This window comes from Thunnus maccoyii, chromosome 13, assembly GCF_910596095.1.
Source record: "Thunnus maccoyii chromosome 13, fThuMac1.1, whole genome shotgun sequence".
Lineage (NCBI taxonomy): Eukaryota > Metazoa > Chordata > Actinopteri > Scombriformes > Scombridae > Thunnus > Thunnus maccoyii.
Genome location: NC_056545.1, coordinates 16,659,586 through 16,677,855, shown reverse-complemented (window position 1 = coordinate 16,677,855; position 18,270 = coordinate 16,659,586). Strand labels below are relative to the sequence as shown.

General features: G+C 38.1%; 1 protein-coding gene across 1 annotated transcript in view; it reads right to left on the bottom strand.

Moving 5' to 3' along the window:
• rxfp2a (relaxin family peptide receptor 2a) overlaps window positions 1-18,270 on the bottom strand; it is a 62,114-nt gene that overhangs the window by 26,694 nt on the left and 17,150 nt on the right. Inside the window, exons 2-4 of the mRNA XM_042430181.1 lie at window positions 9,795-9,938; window positions 5,097-5,174; window positions 3,696-3,801 (exon numbers count right to left, since the gene is read on the bottom strand). Of these exons, the coding sequence (XP_042286115.1) occupies window positions 3,696-3,801; window positions 5,097-5,174; window positions 9,795-9,938 (328 nt within the window). The remainder of the gene's footprint in view (window positions 1-3,695; window positions 3,802-5,096; window positions 5,175-9,794; window positions 9,939-18,270) is intronic.

Genomic DNA, 18,270 nt, shown 5'->3' with positions numbered 1-18,270 from the left:
AGTGGTAATAAAATCAAATGCACCATTCATTATGCACACTACAGATAAAGAGAGCAACAAATCTCCAGCAAATGGGAACAAACTGTCAGCAAAGACCACAAAGACAGCATCAATGCACTGTAAATACAAAAATGGACTTCCACATTCACACACTTTGATTTTGCAAAATAAATCAAAATGTCAGTAATTCAGTAATAAGACTTAAAAAACTTAACTGTAAAAAGCATTTAAATGCTGATAAGTCCAGTACGACACTAATCATACATTTTATATATGCAGTGCTTTCACAAATGAAACACCTCCTTTTCAGAGGAAACATTTTATGGCTTGATGATATACAATAATATTCCTGCTGAAAATGTAGTAAAATGTTTTTTCTTACATGTAGCTTGTTCCTTTAAACAATTTAAATCTTCAGACTAAGCAACAAACAGCTTGAGTGGGAGAGAAATAGACATTTATGATGATTTACAGTCATCATCATCATCATCATCATCATCATCATCTATTCTGCCTATAACTGCTCTTTGTCTTCTCAAATCTCAGATTGTAATTGCTGACAAGTTTTTCCAAATCAGGCTTCTGTCATGGTCAGAATGATATCACTTCATTCTAAACTGAGTTCATTTGAAGAAAACTAAGGTTAACTTTCATTGTGTAAAAGGTGGTCACCTTCTAAACTGCTGACAGGGAGCAACTTGAATTAGAGACTGAGAATAAAGCCCTGCTGAATACTACATTTCAAAAGAGACTTAATGAGGGGTAAGAAAGTCCCAGGCAGAGAGACAACTGCTTGTGATGCGTTTCCATCAAATAAGACATTCGAACAGACTGCCATCATCATGTTGCTGAAGGTCAGATTGAGCTCAGGCTACTGACGCAGCAGCCATTATACATAGCTGTAAAAAGCTGTAAAACACTATAAAAAAAAAGAGGACTTTTTAGAGGCCATAAAGCTAAGATCATCTATCCATTGTCTGTTTCTTCTTACCATTAAAGTAGGAGATTTGGTTAAGGAAAATATCTGAACTGACTTTCTATTCATGTATTTTTTAAGATATGATATCATAATATATGATATCAAGACCTATGACTCAGACGCGCGTAAGCAGATTTTTGCAAAAATTAAAGAAGCGCTAAAATGAAAATCGGGTCCACCTTTGATTAACTGTTGTATATTTGCAAAAATGTCAGCACTTTATGCTTTCAGCACAATCATCCACAAATACTGAAATGGTTGACTTACCTAAAAGGGCATTAAAGCAATTTTTTATTGTAATCCCATAAAGTTGGGGGGTGTGTGAGACACAAATTTAGGAAGAATAATCAAAATTGATGCAGCAGGGTCCGAGATATCCGCACTTTTAGTCCCTAGTGAGTTTAAGATCACACCTCCAGGGCTTTCTTTTAAACTTTGTCCTCTACAAGCTCAAGCTGAGGTTACTCTGATGATTGATGGCTGTCAGACTCAACAAAGCTCCTCCAGTGACGCAGATGATTAATAAACAGATTTTTAGGACTGAAACTAAAGGTCATTTTCATTATCGAGTAATCTGCCAATTATTTTTTTGATTAATCATCAGAGAATAGTGAATAAAGCCTGTTATAATCTTGTTTTGAAAGATCAACAGTCCAAAACCCAAAGATATTCAGTTTAACTACTAAAGCAGCGAAGAAGATAAAACAGCAGCAAGGTGATACTGTCAGCAGCATCCAGTCCTTTACTTACTGGAGCATGAACATCGATTTCTGACTGAGAAAGTTGCAGTAAAACCTTATACAACAGTAACACACTAAACATGAAACTAAGGGTTTGCATCAAAACAGAGAGAAACATATGTTTTTACTCTTAACAATCCCAAACAAATTAAAGTAAGAAAGTGTCAGTTTTAGACAAAACTGACATATCAATGAGAAATAGGCCAAAGGCCAAAAAAACAAACAAACAAACTGAAATAACGTACAAAGGTCAGGTATGACCTCTGGAAGAAAGTACAAAAGTCCCCAAAGATCCTAGTGTTAGCTTGTATTGTGTGAGTCATTATAAATTACAAATTTGCTGTAGACGATCAAACAAACCAAACAAAGTCTGTAGAGTTTGTCAGTGTGCTCTGGGAGCACAGGCAGACAAATCAGTACAGAGAGAACAAGAAGCTGCTAACTGACAGTAAAGATGAAGCAGACAAGAAATTTTATTGACCATCTCAGTTTATAGTTATTGAGGAGAAACAGGGTGGCTTCATTAAATGAGGCATAATAATCTGTGCGTAACACATTTTCAGCCAATTTGAGGAAATTAATGAAGCTACAATTAATAAAATCCTTGGAAAATAAACACCTTGATTTAGAGAGCTGACATTTAGGAGCTCAGTAGGTAATTTAAGTGTTTTTCATAGTTCTCAGGAAACAGAGAAATCTATAGTGCGAGGCATCTTAATGGGAAATCAAATTGAAAAAGAATGGATGATTCAGCAATAAGGCCTCAAACTAGAATGAATTTTCATATGCAGAGAAGCTGAGGGCTAGGTCAAGTTGTCAATTAGTTTAGCATAGTATAAAGACTGGGAGTATGTGGGAAACTTGTTGTCACAAAGGGGTTGCAATGTAACCAGTGGATAAGCGTATTTTCTAAAATATTGAACTATTCCTTTAAAAAGAGGGTGTGGGACAAATAACCAAACTGCTCTTCCCTAACCAAATTACTAAAAAGCGAAACTCTATATTTGATTTTTCAGCAGAAAATAATATATATTTTTAAGCTTCATGCTCTGTGGACGGTCCTGCTGGTCCTGGTTGCTGGTCTGAGGATTCCCCTGCTGGTGGAGTGAACTCAGAAGGAGGCAGATTTCCATGGAGACCGTGTCACCAAGTGTGACCTCTGCTCGCTGGCTTTGCTCTGAGGTTGTGATGGCTACAACACCACACTGGAATCAGTCCAACTGAGTTTACAGCTGCCAAAACACTGATGAGCACTCACATGCAGGGACTTTCTTTTTAATAACTGCCCTGGCTAAAAATTTGTGATAAAAAACTAATTTTCAGCACAAACAAGACCAGGGACATTACGTCTGGGGTTCAGACTTGACATTTTGTTGAGAGAGGTGATAACAAAGAAGGGTACCACAGAAAGGTCAAAAAACAGGAGCATGGTGTGCAGCAACAATTGCGAAGAATGCAAAGATAGCTGAGAGCAAAATCCAACAAAGAGCACATTTCGATAATCTTTATTCATCTGAGAGTTGTGGTATTTGGCTTTTCATTTTCATTTTTCAGGTCATTTCTCTGTTCAACGAGATCCTTTTGTCAGAATTCCTGTTGTTAATAACTAGAATTAAGTGATAACTTTCATTCACTTCAAAATGATCCAATCACAGACATCAACTTTGCAATTTAGACTTGTACTGATTTGTTTTAAAATTGTCTATTTGCCCAAGAAGATTAAATGTTTTCATTATCAACTCTTCTGATGTTACTACATCTCCAAGATCAGAAACAACAACCTGACAACAGCGCTGTCAATTCTAATCTAAACTGAAGCCAGGTTTTTGACCTATAATAGCCTTGAGGACATGAGGACTATGGATACTTCTCACTTTGAACTCAAATTGGTTGTCACAAAAAAAAGAAGCACAAACACACACACACACAAACACACACACACACACACACCGTCAAAACAATCAGAGGAAACTTACAGCCAGGTAACATTTGGAGAGAGTGGTGGAACATCCTGCAGGTTGACCTCCACACACTCAACATCTGTCAGTACGCAGTCACAACTCTCTGGATACTCCTGCAAGACTGCACACAACACACACACACACACACACACACACACACACACACACACACACACACACACACAAACATTTTATAATTGCATTCATGGATTTTCACTATTAAGGAATTGATTGTATGGGGCACAACATTGAACCTATTGTGCCAGTTGTAATTTCCCAAAAGGCCAATGTGATCCAATTTTCAATGATCCTCGCATTTGAGAAGCTGAAACCAACGAATGTTTGGCATTTTTGCTCAGTATATGACAAACATTATATAATTAAAAATTAGGGATTCACCAATCTGATCTGCTAGATCAGTATTCGGTACTGATATGGACCATATTAATCATAATGGGTATTGTGAGCGACCCAAATTAAATACAGATTCTTTGTCATTTGTCAGATATATGAATTACGTTAAGGGAGGCCACCAGTTCTCAGGAATCTCTGGTATCATGTTACCTTTCATAAAAATAATCCCCGTGAGTTCTTTGCAGTGTGGTATTCAGCTTTTTTGTTGTGGGAAAAGGAGAATACTGGCATTGGACTGGTATACTGGTATCAGTATAGGTAGATACACTGTGCTGAGGTATCAGAATCTCCACTGGGAAAGAAAACATTGGATTGGTGCATCCTTAATCAAAATTCTTGTGGATTCATCTTTGATCAATCAACATTTGATTAATTGACTAATCATTTCAGCTTTATCGTCCACCAGTTTGTCTGAAGCTTCACCACAAGACAAGATAACCAGTATAAATATTAGAGGAAGCTGACATGATGTTAATACCTTTTCCTATGGCAGAAGCTCGTTATTATTTGTAGTAGGTTATGTTGTAAGAGGTGCACAAAGATAGGGAGTGAGAGGCAATGAAGTTAGAATCGCATCTTTTGTTGTTTGTCCCTATACATTGTTAAACATAAAAGATTATGTAATAATCTGATAAATCTGAACACACAGACATACACACATGCAAAAAGTAAGTACTTACACAATTTCAAGCAGATTAGAGCTGAAATGATTATTTTTTAATTGATAAATTGATGGTCAGAAAATTAATCTGTAAATATTTTGATAATTGATTAAAAGTTCAAGCAAAGTTCAGTCTAGTTTCAGCTCTTCAAATGTGAAAACTGGCTTGTAGACGTCATCTTGGACTTATGGATATTGTTTTTGGAATTTTTCACTATTTTATGACATTTTTTTAGGCCAAACCATCAATTGATTAATCAAGAACATAATCTATAATGAAAATAATTGTTGCAGCCCTAAGACATATACACTCCGATGTGCATAAACACACACACACTTACAGCACTCATCCAGGAAGTCCACAGGACTGGGATTCTGTAGTGTTCGGCCAAATAAGTCCGCCCAACCAATATTGTCCCCTGAAAAGTCAAACAAGAAACAGTAATTATCTGAACACTGGAGAAAGATAAAATCCAGAGAGTCTAACAATCATCTGGATGATGTTGATTCCAATGGAAAAATGATAGGCTGAGGAAATGTGGAAGCACAGAACAAGATAATCTTGAGAAATTATTTTTTAAAATCTTTCAACTGTCATCAGACAGCATAGAGGCCAGTCAGATATCATCTTTTAATTAAAGCATGAAGCGCTGCTGCTTTGGTGTGATTTTCTGAAGTTTTAATACAGTTATTTTGATGTCATTTCAAATACACTAAAAGAGACTATACACAAATACACTAAAAAATTCAACAGGCGAGAACAATTCAAGCTCTGCACGGACTTGGTTTGATTATAAATATTGTTGAATGTAATAATCTACCTGTTATGTTACTGGGATCAATTATACAAAGTTGTTGATCTGGTTAAATCACTACTACTTACAAAAGTCTGTCTAAGCAACTGTCACACATAATTACACCATCCGTCCAGCATTTACCTTTTATGCTTGTAACCAAGCAACCTATCAACAGCCATGAGCAAGACTACACACACTCTTATTTTCTACTGAGCAAAAAGCAACTTTCTCAGACTAATTGGCTTTGAAAATCTGAACGAGCCTCCAATCAGGCGTAGATGTTGTTTAATGAGACTGTCTGATTAAACAATGATTAAATAATGAAAGAGATTTTGCATCGCTTTCATAATGCTGAGCTAATTGGAGCTGTCAAACATCCTGTCAAACATGTTGTTTCTGAGAGGAAGCCAGCACATTCTGTGAGCCTCTGTAATGCTGCACTGAAGACTGTAAGTAAACACAGATAAAAAACCAGCTTTGAAGAGTCACTGGTGAAGATGAGCAGACGTAATTCATGGATATTGTTCTATTTTTCTATTATATTTTTCTCATCTTTTCTTATGGAACCATTTCCCCCTCTGTAATCTCCAGTAAATAAACTCTGACTAAGCTTTTTGTGTCGTAGTTGTCTGAACGGCTAATCATTATGTTAACTATGACAGTGGTATAATGGCAATAATACAACATCGTCATGCTACATCATATCCAACCTGATCACACTGGTGTTCAAGAAACAATACTATGCTATGGCACTCCCTTTTGTGTATTGCTGCTTTAATTTGTATCAGACTGAGATAAGTTACCAAATAAACAACCCACATCTATCATCTGATACTTGTCCTCTACTTTTCACTCCCACCGACAGGATTGTTCACTCGTCACTCACTCACTTCAAATCACAACTTCACCCAAACTGCTTTTGAATGACACACAACTATGACTATCACCTCAGCTGTCATATACCTGTATATCTACAAGCTCTTATCATTCAGCCGACCACTAGTCACCACAATTAGCAATGTTGTTGTCGGATGTGGGCGCTTCGGTTGAGTAAAATCTAAAAAAAAGTAAAATGGCGTGTTCAAACTAGATGATACAAAAGAAGAAAGGTTCACAGTGAAAAGCATTCATTTAAGAAAGACTGGACTGAGAAATAAGTATTCATTTTTCCTGAAAGAAGTACAAGACCATTGTGCTTGATCTGCAATGAAACAGCGGCCATAATGAGAAATGGGAACGCAAAACGCTAGTACGACACCAAACAAGCCTTGTTTGTTTTAAACAAAACAATCCCACAAACACAGAGGTAAGAACCATAAAACTGAACCAGTTGAAGTCGTGATATCAAGAGTATAATTGTTAAATCGAACATTTTCAACAATGAATGCAGTGTAGGACTCACCGCAGCAGACTCATTGATGAACACTTACACTAGTGTCTCCGCCTGAACATCACACCTTTTTATGCTCAAGTTTAAGGACTTAAGGAAGGTGTCACATCTGCCATTAATACAGAAGTGTTGTTTATGTACAGATTTCTGGATGTTTTTTTTACTGAAATATCATCATGTAATGCATCTTTATTGGACCTTTAATCTTTTATCTTGTATGAGCGAGCTTGGCTTAAAAAACAGGTATTTAACAGATGTAGCTGCCAGTCGCTCTGCAGTTCAAAGAGACAGAGACGTGCTGAGCAAGTTGCTTTTTTAACTAACATATGCAATTAAATGAAATCCCTGGTGGTATATGCAGAAATAGCCAAAATTAAACAAGGATTCCAAGTCCGAATGTCAGAGACCCTGCAGCACTCTGATCAAAGTGTTCAGCAGAGCCAACATTTACTGAGGGTTGAGATGATGTATTGCATACTGTGAAAGGGCCTGGCACCCATTATTGCTGAGCTTTTTTTCTCAAATCCTTTTTGTGTTGCACAACACGCCAGTGAGGACAGGCTGCCCAATGAGGAGGACAGGGAAGAGGAGAAGTAATGAAGCACAGAATAGGTTCCCGGCTACTGGCAGGAAGGCACTACCATCACCAGACTGAGACTAATTTTGATGTAGCTGATATGAAAAATATGCCCTAACTCTGCAAAACAACGTTTTTTAAAATACGTTAAGTGTGTTTTACAAAGAAATGTTTATTTAAGTAGCACATTGAATATTGATTCTATTGATGTGTTATTTAAAAAGGAAGCACAGGAAAAAAATGTATGAGTATCCTTGAGATAGTTACAAACATTTACAATATAATATTAAATTAATAAAAATCGGTCTGGTCTAAGCCTCCATTGAAGATGAAGATGCACACAGAGTAAGAAGTTATATTAATCATAAATGGCTCATTCTCAATCTCTGTCAAGCTAGCAGACAGATGAGAGCTGTATCATTCTTCTCATCTAACTCTCCACAAGAAAGCAAATATTTTCTATTTTCCAAAACATAAAAACAATTTTTTGAAGTTTAATAGATATTTAACACAATAATGGTTGATATATCAGTCAATATCAGAGTTTGGTCTCAAATCTCTTTCAACATTTCTTTTCAACATTTGCAAATTACTAAAGACTAAAATAACTACAACAAAAAGATGAAAAAATCACCTTTTGTTGGCTGAGAAGACAGAAAAACATTTTTTTAAGGGCAGCCTAATTAATGTTCACAACCTGTATCTACAACCTGAAAATGAGATGAGAAATATGACAAATGAAATGTTAAATACATGTATCTGACGCATTCAATTAACTGCTGTAGCCTGCTGTTCTTGGCAAACTACTTACTCCAAATACTGAATGTCCTGATTAGGAAATATTACACTAATTAGAATAACATGCTGATATGAATCGAAGTTTAACCGGGAACTTCCTTAATTGACATGAGCTGATTGTGGGATCATTTCTCTCCACTGTGTGAAACTACACACACAGTCCACTGGCAGTCGTACAGTGGTGTTACAGAGTGATGTATCTTTTCATTTAAAAATTATCTTTGGCTGAAAACAGAACACAGAGCACATTAACCAGAAATCAGCCAAACTTTTAATTTCAGCTGATATGATGCTGATATACCTAAATGTTTTCCAGTCTTTGCAAAAGAAAAAGCGTGAGAAAAGATAAAAGGTTCAATGATGGATTGTAGACTATATTTGTAGATTTTTGTAGATTTTGAAGACTAATTGGCTCTTGTGTAAACAGTCTTTTTTATGCTCCATTGGCTGTCAGTGTTACACACCCAGCTTCCTCTTCTTCAGTTCAGTTAGTTTGTAGAGAGTAGAGAGTGCAGTGAGGAGGTTTTTTCAGTGGCTCATACTCTAGAAAGATGGCCAAGGATCCTGAGAGGTTGCAGGAGAGCAAGATTTCCAGTGTGTTATGTTAAGTATTGCTTAACTTAACTTTCAAAATGTGGTAACATCAGAGTGAAGAGAAACAGACTGCCTTTGTGATTCAAAATGAATAAATGGGGAAATTATTGGTTACTGTTGCTTTTCAAAACTCGATATAAAGGCATTTCTGATTAATATGAAACCAAGTCAAAATCTGAAACTTTTTCCTTTCCTCATTTGCTAAATCTACTATGACTCAAAGACTGCTCTGAGCGCCTGATAACTGTTTCATCGCAACAAGCGTATCATCAGCAGTTCCTAATCTTGTTTCACATTTAAGCTGTCATGGTTCAGAAGCCAGCTTCACATAAATGTGTATGTGTACTAAATGGGGCAGATTACTTCATGGCTTCGCTGCATCATGACATTCGTTGTAGACTGGATGATTTCTCTGGCTCTCACTTGTACAGATGCATAAAATCAAACTTTCCCATTCTGTGTACTGTGAAAAGGCATATTTGTCAAATTACACTGCAGTGACCTTTAGTTTTACTCTTTCTGTGCAATCAATGTAGATGTTGTTTTGTTTTGTTTTTCTGACTTGAGGCTTCAAAATTATAACATTTCACAGATGGTCTTGTTGGGACCACACTAATATCTGGTTTGAGCAAATTGGCACAAGTTGGCACTAGATTATGTGTGTGCCAGAGGGAAGGAATGTAGTAAACCTTTTTAATGGAAAATTGATAAGACTGATAAGATATTGGGTATTAGGATGACAAGACTATTAAGTAAAAAATAAACATTATTTATTTCTTGCTGTCAGTATTTCTCAATCACTGTAAACGTTCTCTGAGGGCTCCTTGTCAGCCCCAGTTCTAAAGTTTACAATCCATATTCTACTTAATATACACACACTTACCACAGCGCCGTTCGTCCGCTCCATTCGGACAGTCTTTATATCCGTTACAGTGCAGAGCCTGAGGGAGACACTCACTCATGTTCCCACATGGGAACTGGCCGAGGGGGCATTCAACTTCTACTTCTGCCCTGCTGGCCAACAGCGCTGAGGGAGAAACAGAAAAAAAGTTACACTTACAGTTAGCACAAAATTTCAGAAGTCAAAGGTTTTTATTCTTAGAAATATGAAGGAAAAGTGTGACTTGGCAATGTTGAAGAAATCATTCAAGTCCAGTTCAGAGGTATGCTGTGGTGTTATGAGTTTATTGAAGCATACCGGCACACTGGTGAACTGATCGACACATGAGCAATGACAGAGAAGCACTTTTATACAGTAACAACAGCAGTGACAGACAGTATGTATATAGGTAGTAATCAAAGGGTAAGGGAAGGGATACAATTATAAATGGAAACAAAAGGCAGGAGGGGGTGGAATTTGCATTCAAATCTGCAGGGGGCATTGTCCATTTTAGGCCTGTTTCAGCACACAGTTTGGCTAGCTTGTTTTTCATACCATTTTGTCTTTCAACCAGCCCTCCTGACTATGGGAGGTTTGGACTATGTAATCTTTGTTTAATCCCCAGTGATTTACAGAGTTCAGTCATTATTTGTCCAGTGAAATGATGACTTTTGTCTGAATTGATGCTTGGTGTAATGCTGTATCTTGGAACAATGTCTTTCAGCAGGCATTTCGCTAGAGAAGCAGAGTAAGCCTTCTTGCAAGCCCATGCTTTGGGGCAGTTTGAGAACATATCCACACATACAAGAATACTGTTATATTCATCACATTTTGGCATATGAATAAGGTCTATTTGCAGAGCTTCAAAGGGTCCCCGAGGGTGAGGATGTGTCAACATTGTCTGTACTGTTTTTCCAGGGTTGTGTTGTCGCACAGTGTTCATAGGTGTAGCATGTTACAAGTGTCACATGTAGTAATAAGCAAATCCAACAATCAAACAATCACACAATTCTTAGAGTTTGGACTATTATCAGCTACCATTTTTGCCATTTGGAGGTATGTGTTTGTTGAGGGTTGTTGTTTATATGCATTAGTGTCTCTCTTGAAAAGGTCCCGTTTGTGGTGTCTGTGGATTTCTCTGTTCATTATGTATAATCCACTCAGGCTTTTTGCTGGTCCTTTGTTCTCTCTGGTGTGAATTCTCCATGCCTTAATCAGGTGTGTAGCGCCTTGTCTGGGACTCTGATGCCTGTGTTGCTCCTCTATTCCTCTGATGGCTGTGGGTGTCTTACGGCTTCTTCTAGGACTCCGGGGCCTGTGTTGTCCTTCAGAGGATGAGGTCCTTTTCAGGGAAGCAGCCCACATTCTGTGGCTCTATAGGTGATGAGGAAGGATCCTGTCGATTTCTGGTGCCTGACAGAGGAGGCATCTACTTACAGTGGGATGTGTGGACCCAAGTGGGACAACTCTCACACTTGACTGTTGTGTTGGTGGTAAGCAGGACGTGTTGCAGTTTGGACCAGCAGGGTTTTAAGGGCGTTTGTTGGTGCAGCTCTCTGATGCAGACCCAGTCTCCTAGTTGGATGTTATGGCATGGTTTGTCCCTTGGTGGAAACTGGATGGTCTCTACCTAAGAATAGGTTGGCTGAACAGCTGAAGTTAGGTCACAGTAGAAAAAGATCGTTTTCTCATCCAAATCACAATTTTGGGATATCTGGCACAGAGGGAGGCCGAGATGGCTGTTTCTGCAAGTTCAGGCTCCTGGCCAACTTGAGAATCCACTTACATCAACACACATATAGAAAACATTCACAATTTTTTCACACTTAGGCTTTTAAGAGTCCATGTGGGGAAGGATGTGTCACCCTTTTCATTTGTTTTTACCAAGACGGGCACTAAAACATATCAACCTTTTAGGATTATCTGACACATGCTTCCTTTGCCCACATGTGACAGGCCAGGTGACATGTCAGTTAACCACAGGCATAGAGGTGTGGAAGCCGCAACATGGCCACGTCATTGTGGACCCACAGTCATTTACATATTTACATCCATGAGAAAGTGATAATCTATGTTTCTCCACATCAGTGCTCTCTTGTATGAGGGCTACATCACTATCAAGATTGTTGGCAGGTATGGGAGGACAGGGTTGTACATGGACAGGAATGCTATTTTTGGCAGCTGCTTTGGCTGCATTTCAGCCAAACCATTGTATCATAAAACAGGATCATCAGGTTTTGTGTGGGCTTAACAGCAATAGATGGGTACTTGGCATGCATTTAACAATTCACCAAACAATTTTCAATATTTAACAGTTGTCCCTGAGGATGTAATGAATCCTCGCCAACAGTATGTCAAAGTCATGCCAACATTCAAAGGCATATTTGGAGTCTGTGTAAATGGTAACAGTTTCACCTTTTGCTAGGTGACAAGCTCTCACCATGCATATAACTCAGCTACTTGGGTGGAGCTTGAGGCTGGGCGGTGCTTTAAATAACTGAAAAATTATCACAAACCCTGCGTATGGCACTTCAATTTCTCTATAAGCAGAGCCATCAGTGTAGAAAAGAACATCAGAGTTGGAGAGAGGAGTTTCTGAAAGGTCAGGACGAGGTTTAGATGAATATGAAATGACATCTACGCACTTATGGGGATCACCAGCATCTTCTGTAGGTGATAGTGTAGCATTCTCAAGAATAGAACATCTTTTAAGTGTAATGTGTGGAGCAGTGAGTGTTAGTATGAAGTTCGCCTCTCTGGTCCCTGTTAAATGTCTGTGTGCCTCTCTGGTAATCAGGGTGAGCGCATCATGTGGGACCATGACTGTGAGTAGAGAACCTAAGACAATATCAGCAAATTAGTTAATTGGAAGTGCAGCTGAAGAGTTATGGTGCTGAGTCAGAACAGATTGCACAAATCCACATTTACCATGTGAAAAGAGTATGAAAGATTGGCTATAGTCATGAAACCCTAGTACGGGAACTCACAACAATGCCTGTTTCAAGTTGTTAAATGACTCATCAGCTTGTTGTGACCAGTTATGGTGCTGAGTACAGGCTGAGGGTTCGGATATGTCTTAGAGTGGTGCTGCAAGTGATGCAAAATCCATTATCCATTGTCTACAATGACTGGTCATTCCTAAAAACGTCTTCATCTGTGACATATTTGTGGGTTCGGGCACCCCTAATATGGCTTTTACTCTGGAGGGAGTGAGGACCATTGTAGAGCCAGATACTCTTCTTAAGTGAAGCTCTGTGTCCCTTCACAGCCAAAGCCTTGAGAGGGACCACTGTGTCAGTCTCACAAGCAGAGGCAGAGGGAGAGGTGAAAGGTAAGCCATCTATGTATTGTATAAGGACAGAACCTCCTGGAAACTAAAAAGATCTTTGAGATCACTGTGTAAGGCACAAGAGAAGACTATGGGTGACTCAGTGTACCTTTGGGGTAATCTTGTGAATGTATATTGCTGTCCGTCAAAGGTGAATGCAAACAAATACCGACTGTCTTTATGTGGAGGAACAGAAAAGAATGCACTGCAAAGGTCAATTATAGTGTAGTCACTCAAGTTGTCAGTTGTTGCATAGACTATTATGCCTTGGTTTAGCAGAGATTGAATTACAGGTCAAATGCCTTCTCTCTTTTCCTGATAAAAAGGATGATGTGAAATCCTTGGCAGGGAGGCATTATGTTTTAGCTCAGCAATTCTAATTAAACCAGTGTCATTAGAGGAGGAAGCCCATCCTGACGGGGACACACTGTTCCATCATGCACATTCCCCTTTTCTGCACTCGTGGGTCGATTGTGGTCTATTAGGGCTGCTAACATAGCTGTTGTGTTATCTTGGTTGGTCTCTAATAGATGCCGTCTGGTGTTCTTTGGCTCACCACAATGGAAGGAATTCCCATGCCTTTGTCCCAGGTGTGAATGACCTTTATTCCAAAAGCTTTGTCTTAACTTCCTTCCTGCCATTTTTCTCCTCTGTTCTGCTTATGTAGTGATATACTTGGAAAACCATTAACATTTTGATCCACAAACATTTTGCAGTTTTTGCTGTAGTCTCAGATCCCCATATCTTTCTTCATTAAGTAACACTCTTTCGATTTAATAATTCATGTTTGTTTTGGTGTTTTTGGACTCATACAATGAGGTTTTTTATGCTCTGCACTGTGTTGTTTTGTTCTAGTTGTTGCACTAGTTTAACTCTGTGTTGTGTTTTCTTCTCTTTCGTATTTGTGAAATTAACAAGGCTTTAAGTAAGCATTTATTTCCCTGTAATGTTTTTTTTGTTTATCACATTTTACTTTTTTATTTTTGTGTTGCAACAAATTTTATGCTCTTGGTACCAACTATCATACATGTATTTTACAGGATTGGTTAACTCATTCTCTGACCCTCTACAAATGACTTTCCATTATCTTTCTGTAAAGTCCCTTCAAAAAAACTTTCATTTACACTTTTCCACAGTTCACTTTCTAATCCACTCAGAAGATACAAGTCATTTCCGTTTATGTAAGGAGAATAAATGACATCCCTACAAAAATGAAATATATCCTTAAGTACTGGGAGAGTAAATCATCCCTAATACCCCAACCAATCCTGCATAGGCCAATTTTCACTCAGTGTTCCAAACATTGTGGACTAGTCTTTTCTAAATCAGAATCACAGGACTCTACTGCCTGGTCTTTTTTATTTCTCATTGCCCATTTTCTATTTTCTATCTCTGTTACCCGAAATGTTAAAACCTTGAGAAGAGAGATTCATATCTAAGAAGAGACAAGCAAAGCTTATAACCAAGTAATTCCAAGGTTATAAAAAAAATGCAAGCATTCCTAAACATCTCTATAGAGTAAACCTCTTAACCTCTTCATCAACCCCCTTTCACAACCTCACAGCAAACTTACTTAAACATGCGGGATGGCGTCTACTTCTTTGGGACTGCAGCTTCACAGACCTCCAACAACACACAGCAACAATAGTTGGATTTTCAAAAGGACCCCTTTTAGTGTGATTTGGATTCTCAGGTCACTGGTGTGTCCTTGGTCTGGAAAAAGGAGTCTCTGTCGAAGCATGTTGCCATCTGTGTTATGGCACCAAATTGTTGAAGAAATAATTTAATTCCAGTTCAGAGGTTTGCTGTAGTGTTGTGAGTTTATTGAAGCATGCTGGCACACTGGTGAACTGACCGAAACAGAGAGGATCTGAGCCGATGAGCTGACCGAGAGAGTGTGTAAATAAGGTAGTAATCAAAGGGGAAGGCAGTGATCAGACAATGCCTTTAACTTTTCCTAAGCCAGTCAAATAAACCAGTGGTGACAGGGTTTTGTAATGTCTTAGCAATATTATTCAAATGGTTAGTCATTTTTTGTATGGTAGCATTGTCATCAGGTGTAATGTACAGCATTCAGTTCCAAAGACAGCACAAGTTCCTAGTATTGAATTACTTGGTATTGTCATTGGTCTACCTATTCCTGAAGGGTGTGGACCTCATTGACATTAGGTCTAGATCAGCATTGTCTATTTCAGGCCGGTTACAGCACACAGTTTGGCTTGAGCTAAAATAAAGTAATTATTCTTCAGTTCGTACTGCCTGCTTCCTGCATTTGGGTCCATCTCCTCTTACTCCCTTAACACTGAGGAGATGGCCCTTCTGTATTGAACCATGTGTTTGTTTAATGGTTGTTTAGTTTCCCCGATATACAAATCTGTGCATTCTTCAATGCACTGGACTGCATACACTAGATTGTTTTTCTTGTCTTTTGGGTGGACCAGTGTCTGTCTTAGTGTTTTTCTGAGTTTGAAAAACACAGGGATGCGGTATTTGTTCGTAATCAAACCGTATTAATTAACTATAATTTTTTTTTTGTTCTGCAAAAATATTGCAACATAACATGACATAGCTATGTTGTTAACACATTTCTATCTAGCTCCTTATTTCAGTACTGCTGCACTACAATGTGTCTGTCATCAGTTTACTCTTTAGAGTTAGCTACAACACAACACAGTACAAAAAATACAACAATAAAATTGCAGTTATTCTTGTTTTAACTGCAAGCATTCACTTAGCTTAATTACGTCTACGTTTACGACAACATTTCAGCAGCTAAATCATTATGATAGCAACAAACAACAACTTGTGCCAGAAATTTGGTTAGCTAGTGTTTATTTCATGAGAATTAACAGCCTACAATGTGAAAAAATTGTCTAATTGGTTCACTAGTTTCTTAACAAGGAACTCGTGTCAGTTCAGGTCACTGTCAGCACATTCCAGTTTGAATGTCTGATAGTGTCAACAGAATCTACGCATTCACAGCATAATGAAATCAGCTGAGGTCAATCAGCTGAAACAAGCGTAACTTCAGTGCTCTGTCTGAACTAGTGCTATGCTCCATAAATGAATATATAAACAAAAACAAAAACAATCACAGACAACATCTGTGTTTCTGTCAAAAACAGAACCCAAGTTTCCTCCCGTCCCTCCCTGGGAGAGCTGTTTGAGTCACACAGCCTACAAAGCACGTCGCACACGACCTGATGAGAAAAATTAGGTTTTTTTTTCTGAAATCCATTAAGCTTGACTTTGAAATGTACCTAGTCCTCTTCAATGAAGAGAGTCCATCAAAGCTGTCACCTAAAGTTCGACCAAAGTGATTTGTTCCTTCCTAAAATGATCAAAACAGGATCTGGATTTATCTGATAGTTCACCATCTTTACTTTTACCTCTGTGCCACCAGTAATCTGCATCCCATGTTTTAATGCATGCAAAGCTTGTAAACTAGTGTGACTGGGCAGAGAATTCATTTATCTGTCATAACTATACTCATCTGGTTTTAATGAGGCTTCACATAAACCTTTAAGATGGAGCTGCCGGGCAAGAGGAAAAGAGGAAGGCCAAAGAGGAGGTTTATGGATTTGGTGAGGCAGGACATCCAGGTGGTTGGTGTGACAGAAGAACCGCTTCACAACTCGTGTTCAAAACATGAGTCTTTCACAAGACTCTTTAGCTGGCATGACAGTTATTTTGGCTGTGTGTTTACTGCAGTCTGTTGTTTCTCTGGTCTGTAAAACAAGCCAAACATAAAATCCCTCATTATTGCTCACCAACTAACACAAAGGGCCTTCTCACATCTGCGAGAGGAACATGCAGCACTACTCCCTTCTTGTTGCCTTCTTTCAGTTGACATATAATAAAAACAATCTTTAAAACTTTTTCTTGAACTGCTGGCGTTCTTTAACCAGCAAATAACATTATCTCCTCAATGACTTGTCTGTTTCATCCTTAGGAAAAAAGTGTTTTAGTCATAAAAGCGAAGGATTGTGTGGACAAGTGCGTACTTAAATTCTAACTTTCACTCAAAGATTTTCATTGCTTGTGTTGATTACGTACTGTACAGGTATGTATGGTTAATGTTTTTCTCGTCAGGTGAGCATACAGAAAATCTAATTAGTTAAATCATTAGTCCCTAAAAGTAGCTCTTAATTTTGTCATCTACCATTGATTTCAATAACTTACAAGATCAAAATCCTTCCCACCAACAAAATAACAGCAAAACAGGAATTAAACAACTTTATTGTTAATTTTTAAACTGTAACAGCATGTCAGAGTGTAAAGTAGGCATCAAAATTTATAGTCTCATCTAACTGATGATGAAATTTACTGGAGGGCTGTTGGTTTAATAAAGCAAAGCCCAGCTGCTTCTGATGGTCCAGAATTGAGCTGTGGAGAAGGTTTAAAAGAGAACTGGGACGCTCTTGTTTCTTAATGTTATTTTCAATCTCATCATCATTCTCCAGCAGTGCTGTAATAGACCCTTTTCACAGCAGAAATTTTGACTTGTCAGAGCAGGAAAAGCACACGTAGAATTAATAACATCAGTGACAGCTACACTATGTTTAGTCGAGCCAGTTCCAGGGCTCTGGTTTCGTGGATACTCACTCAATGGCATGTAATGTTATTATTTACAGCTGTGCTCACTCTGCTTTCACAAGTCAAAATGTATGTGTATTGTATTTATTGGGACAATGTACAGTTTTAAACATAAATGTTAACATTTGATATACTGCACCAGAGTTAGCTTAAACTAATTTCCATCTGCAGTCCCTTACAATTAAAACATATAACAGCACAATAACAAACAGTACAAAGCAAAAAGCACACAGGACACATGATACAAAATACAAAGTTACACACGATAGCACATCACAAACACTCACAATGTCAACTAGAAATTAATAATGTAAGCTTGTCAAATTAAAAGCAAGATTATTTGCGTTCATGAGAAGACCATGAGATGAAATTTAGAGTCAGTGGTTACAGAGCTAAGTAGTTTTTAGCTGATTTTTTAATTTGATTTTGAACATACTGATGGAAGTGCAGCTCATCTTCATATCATCAGGTAGGACATTTCACTGAGTTGTGGCTTTCACAGAGAAAGGTGACTGCCCAAATGCATATCATTTGTGACGAATCAACACACAACTG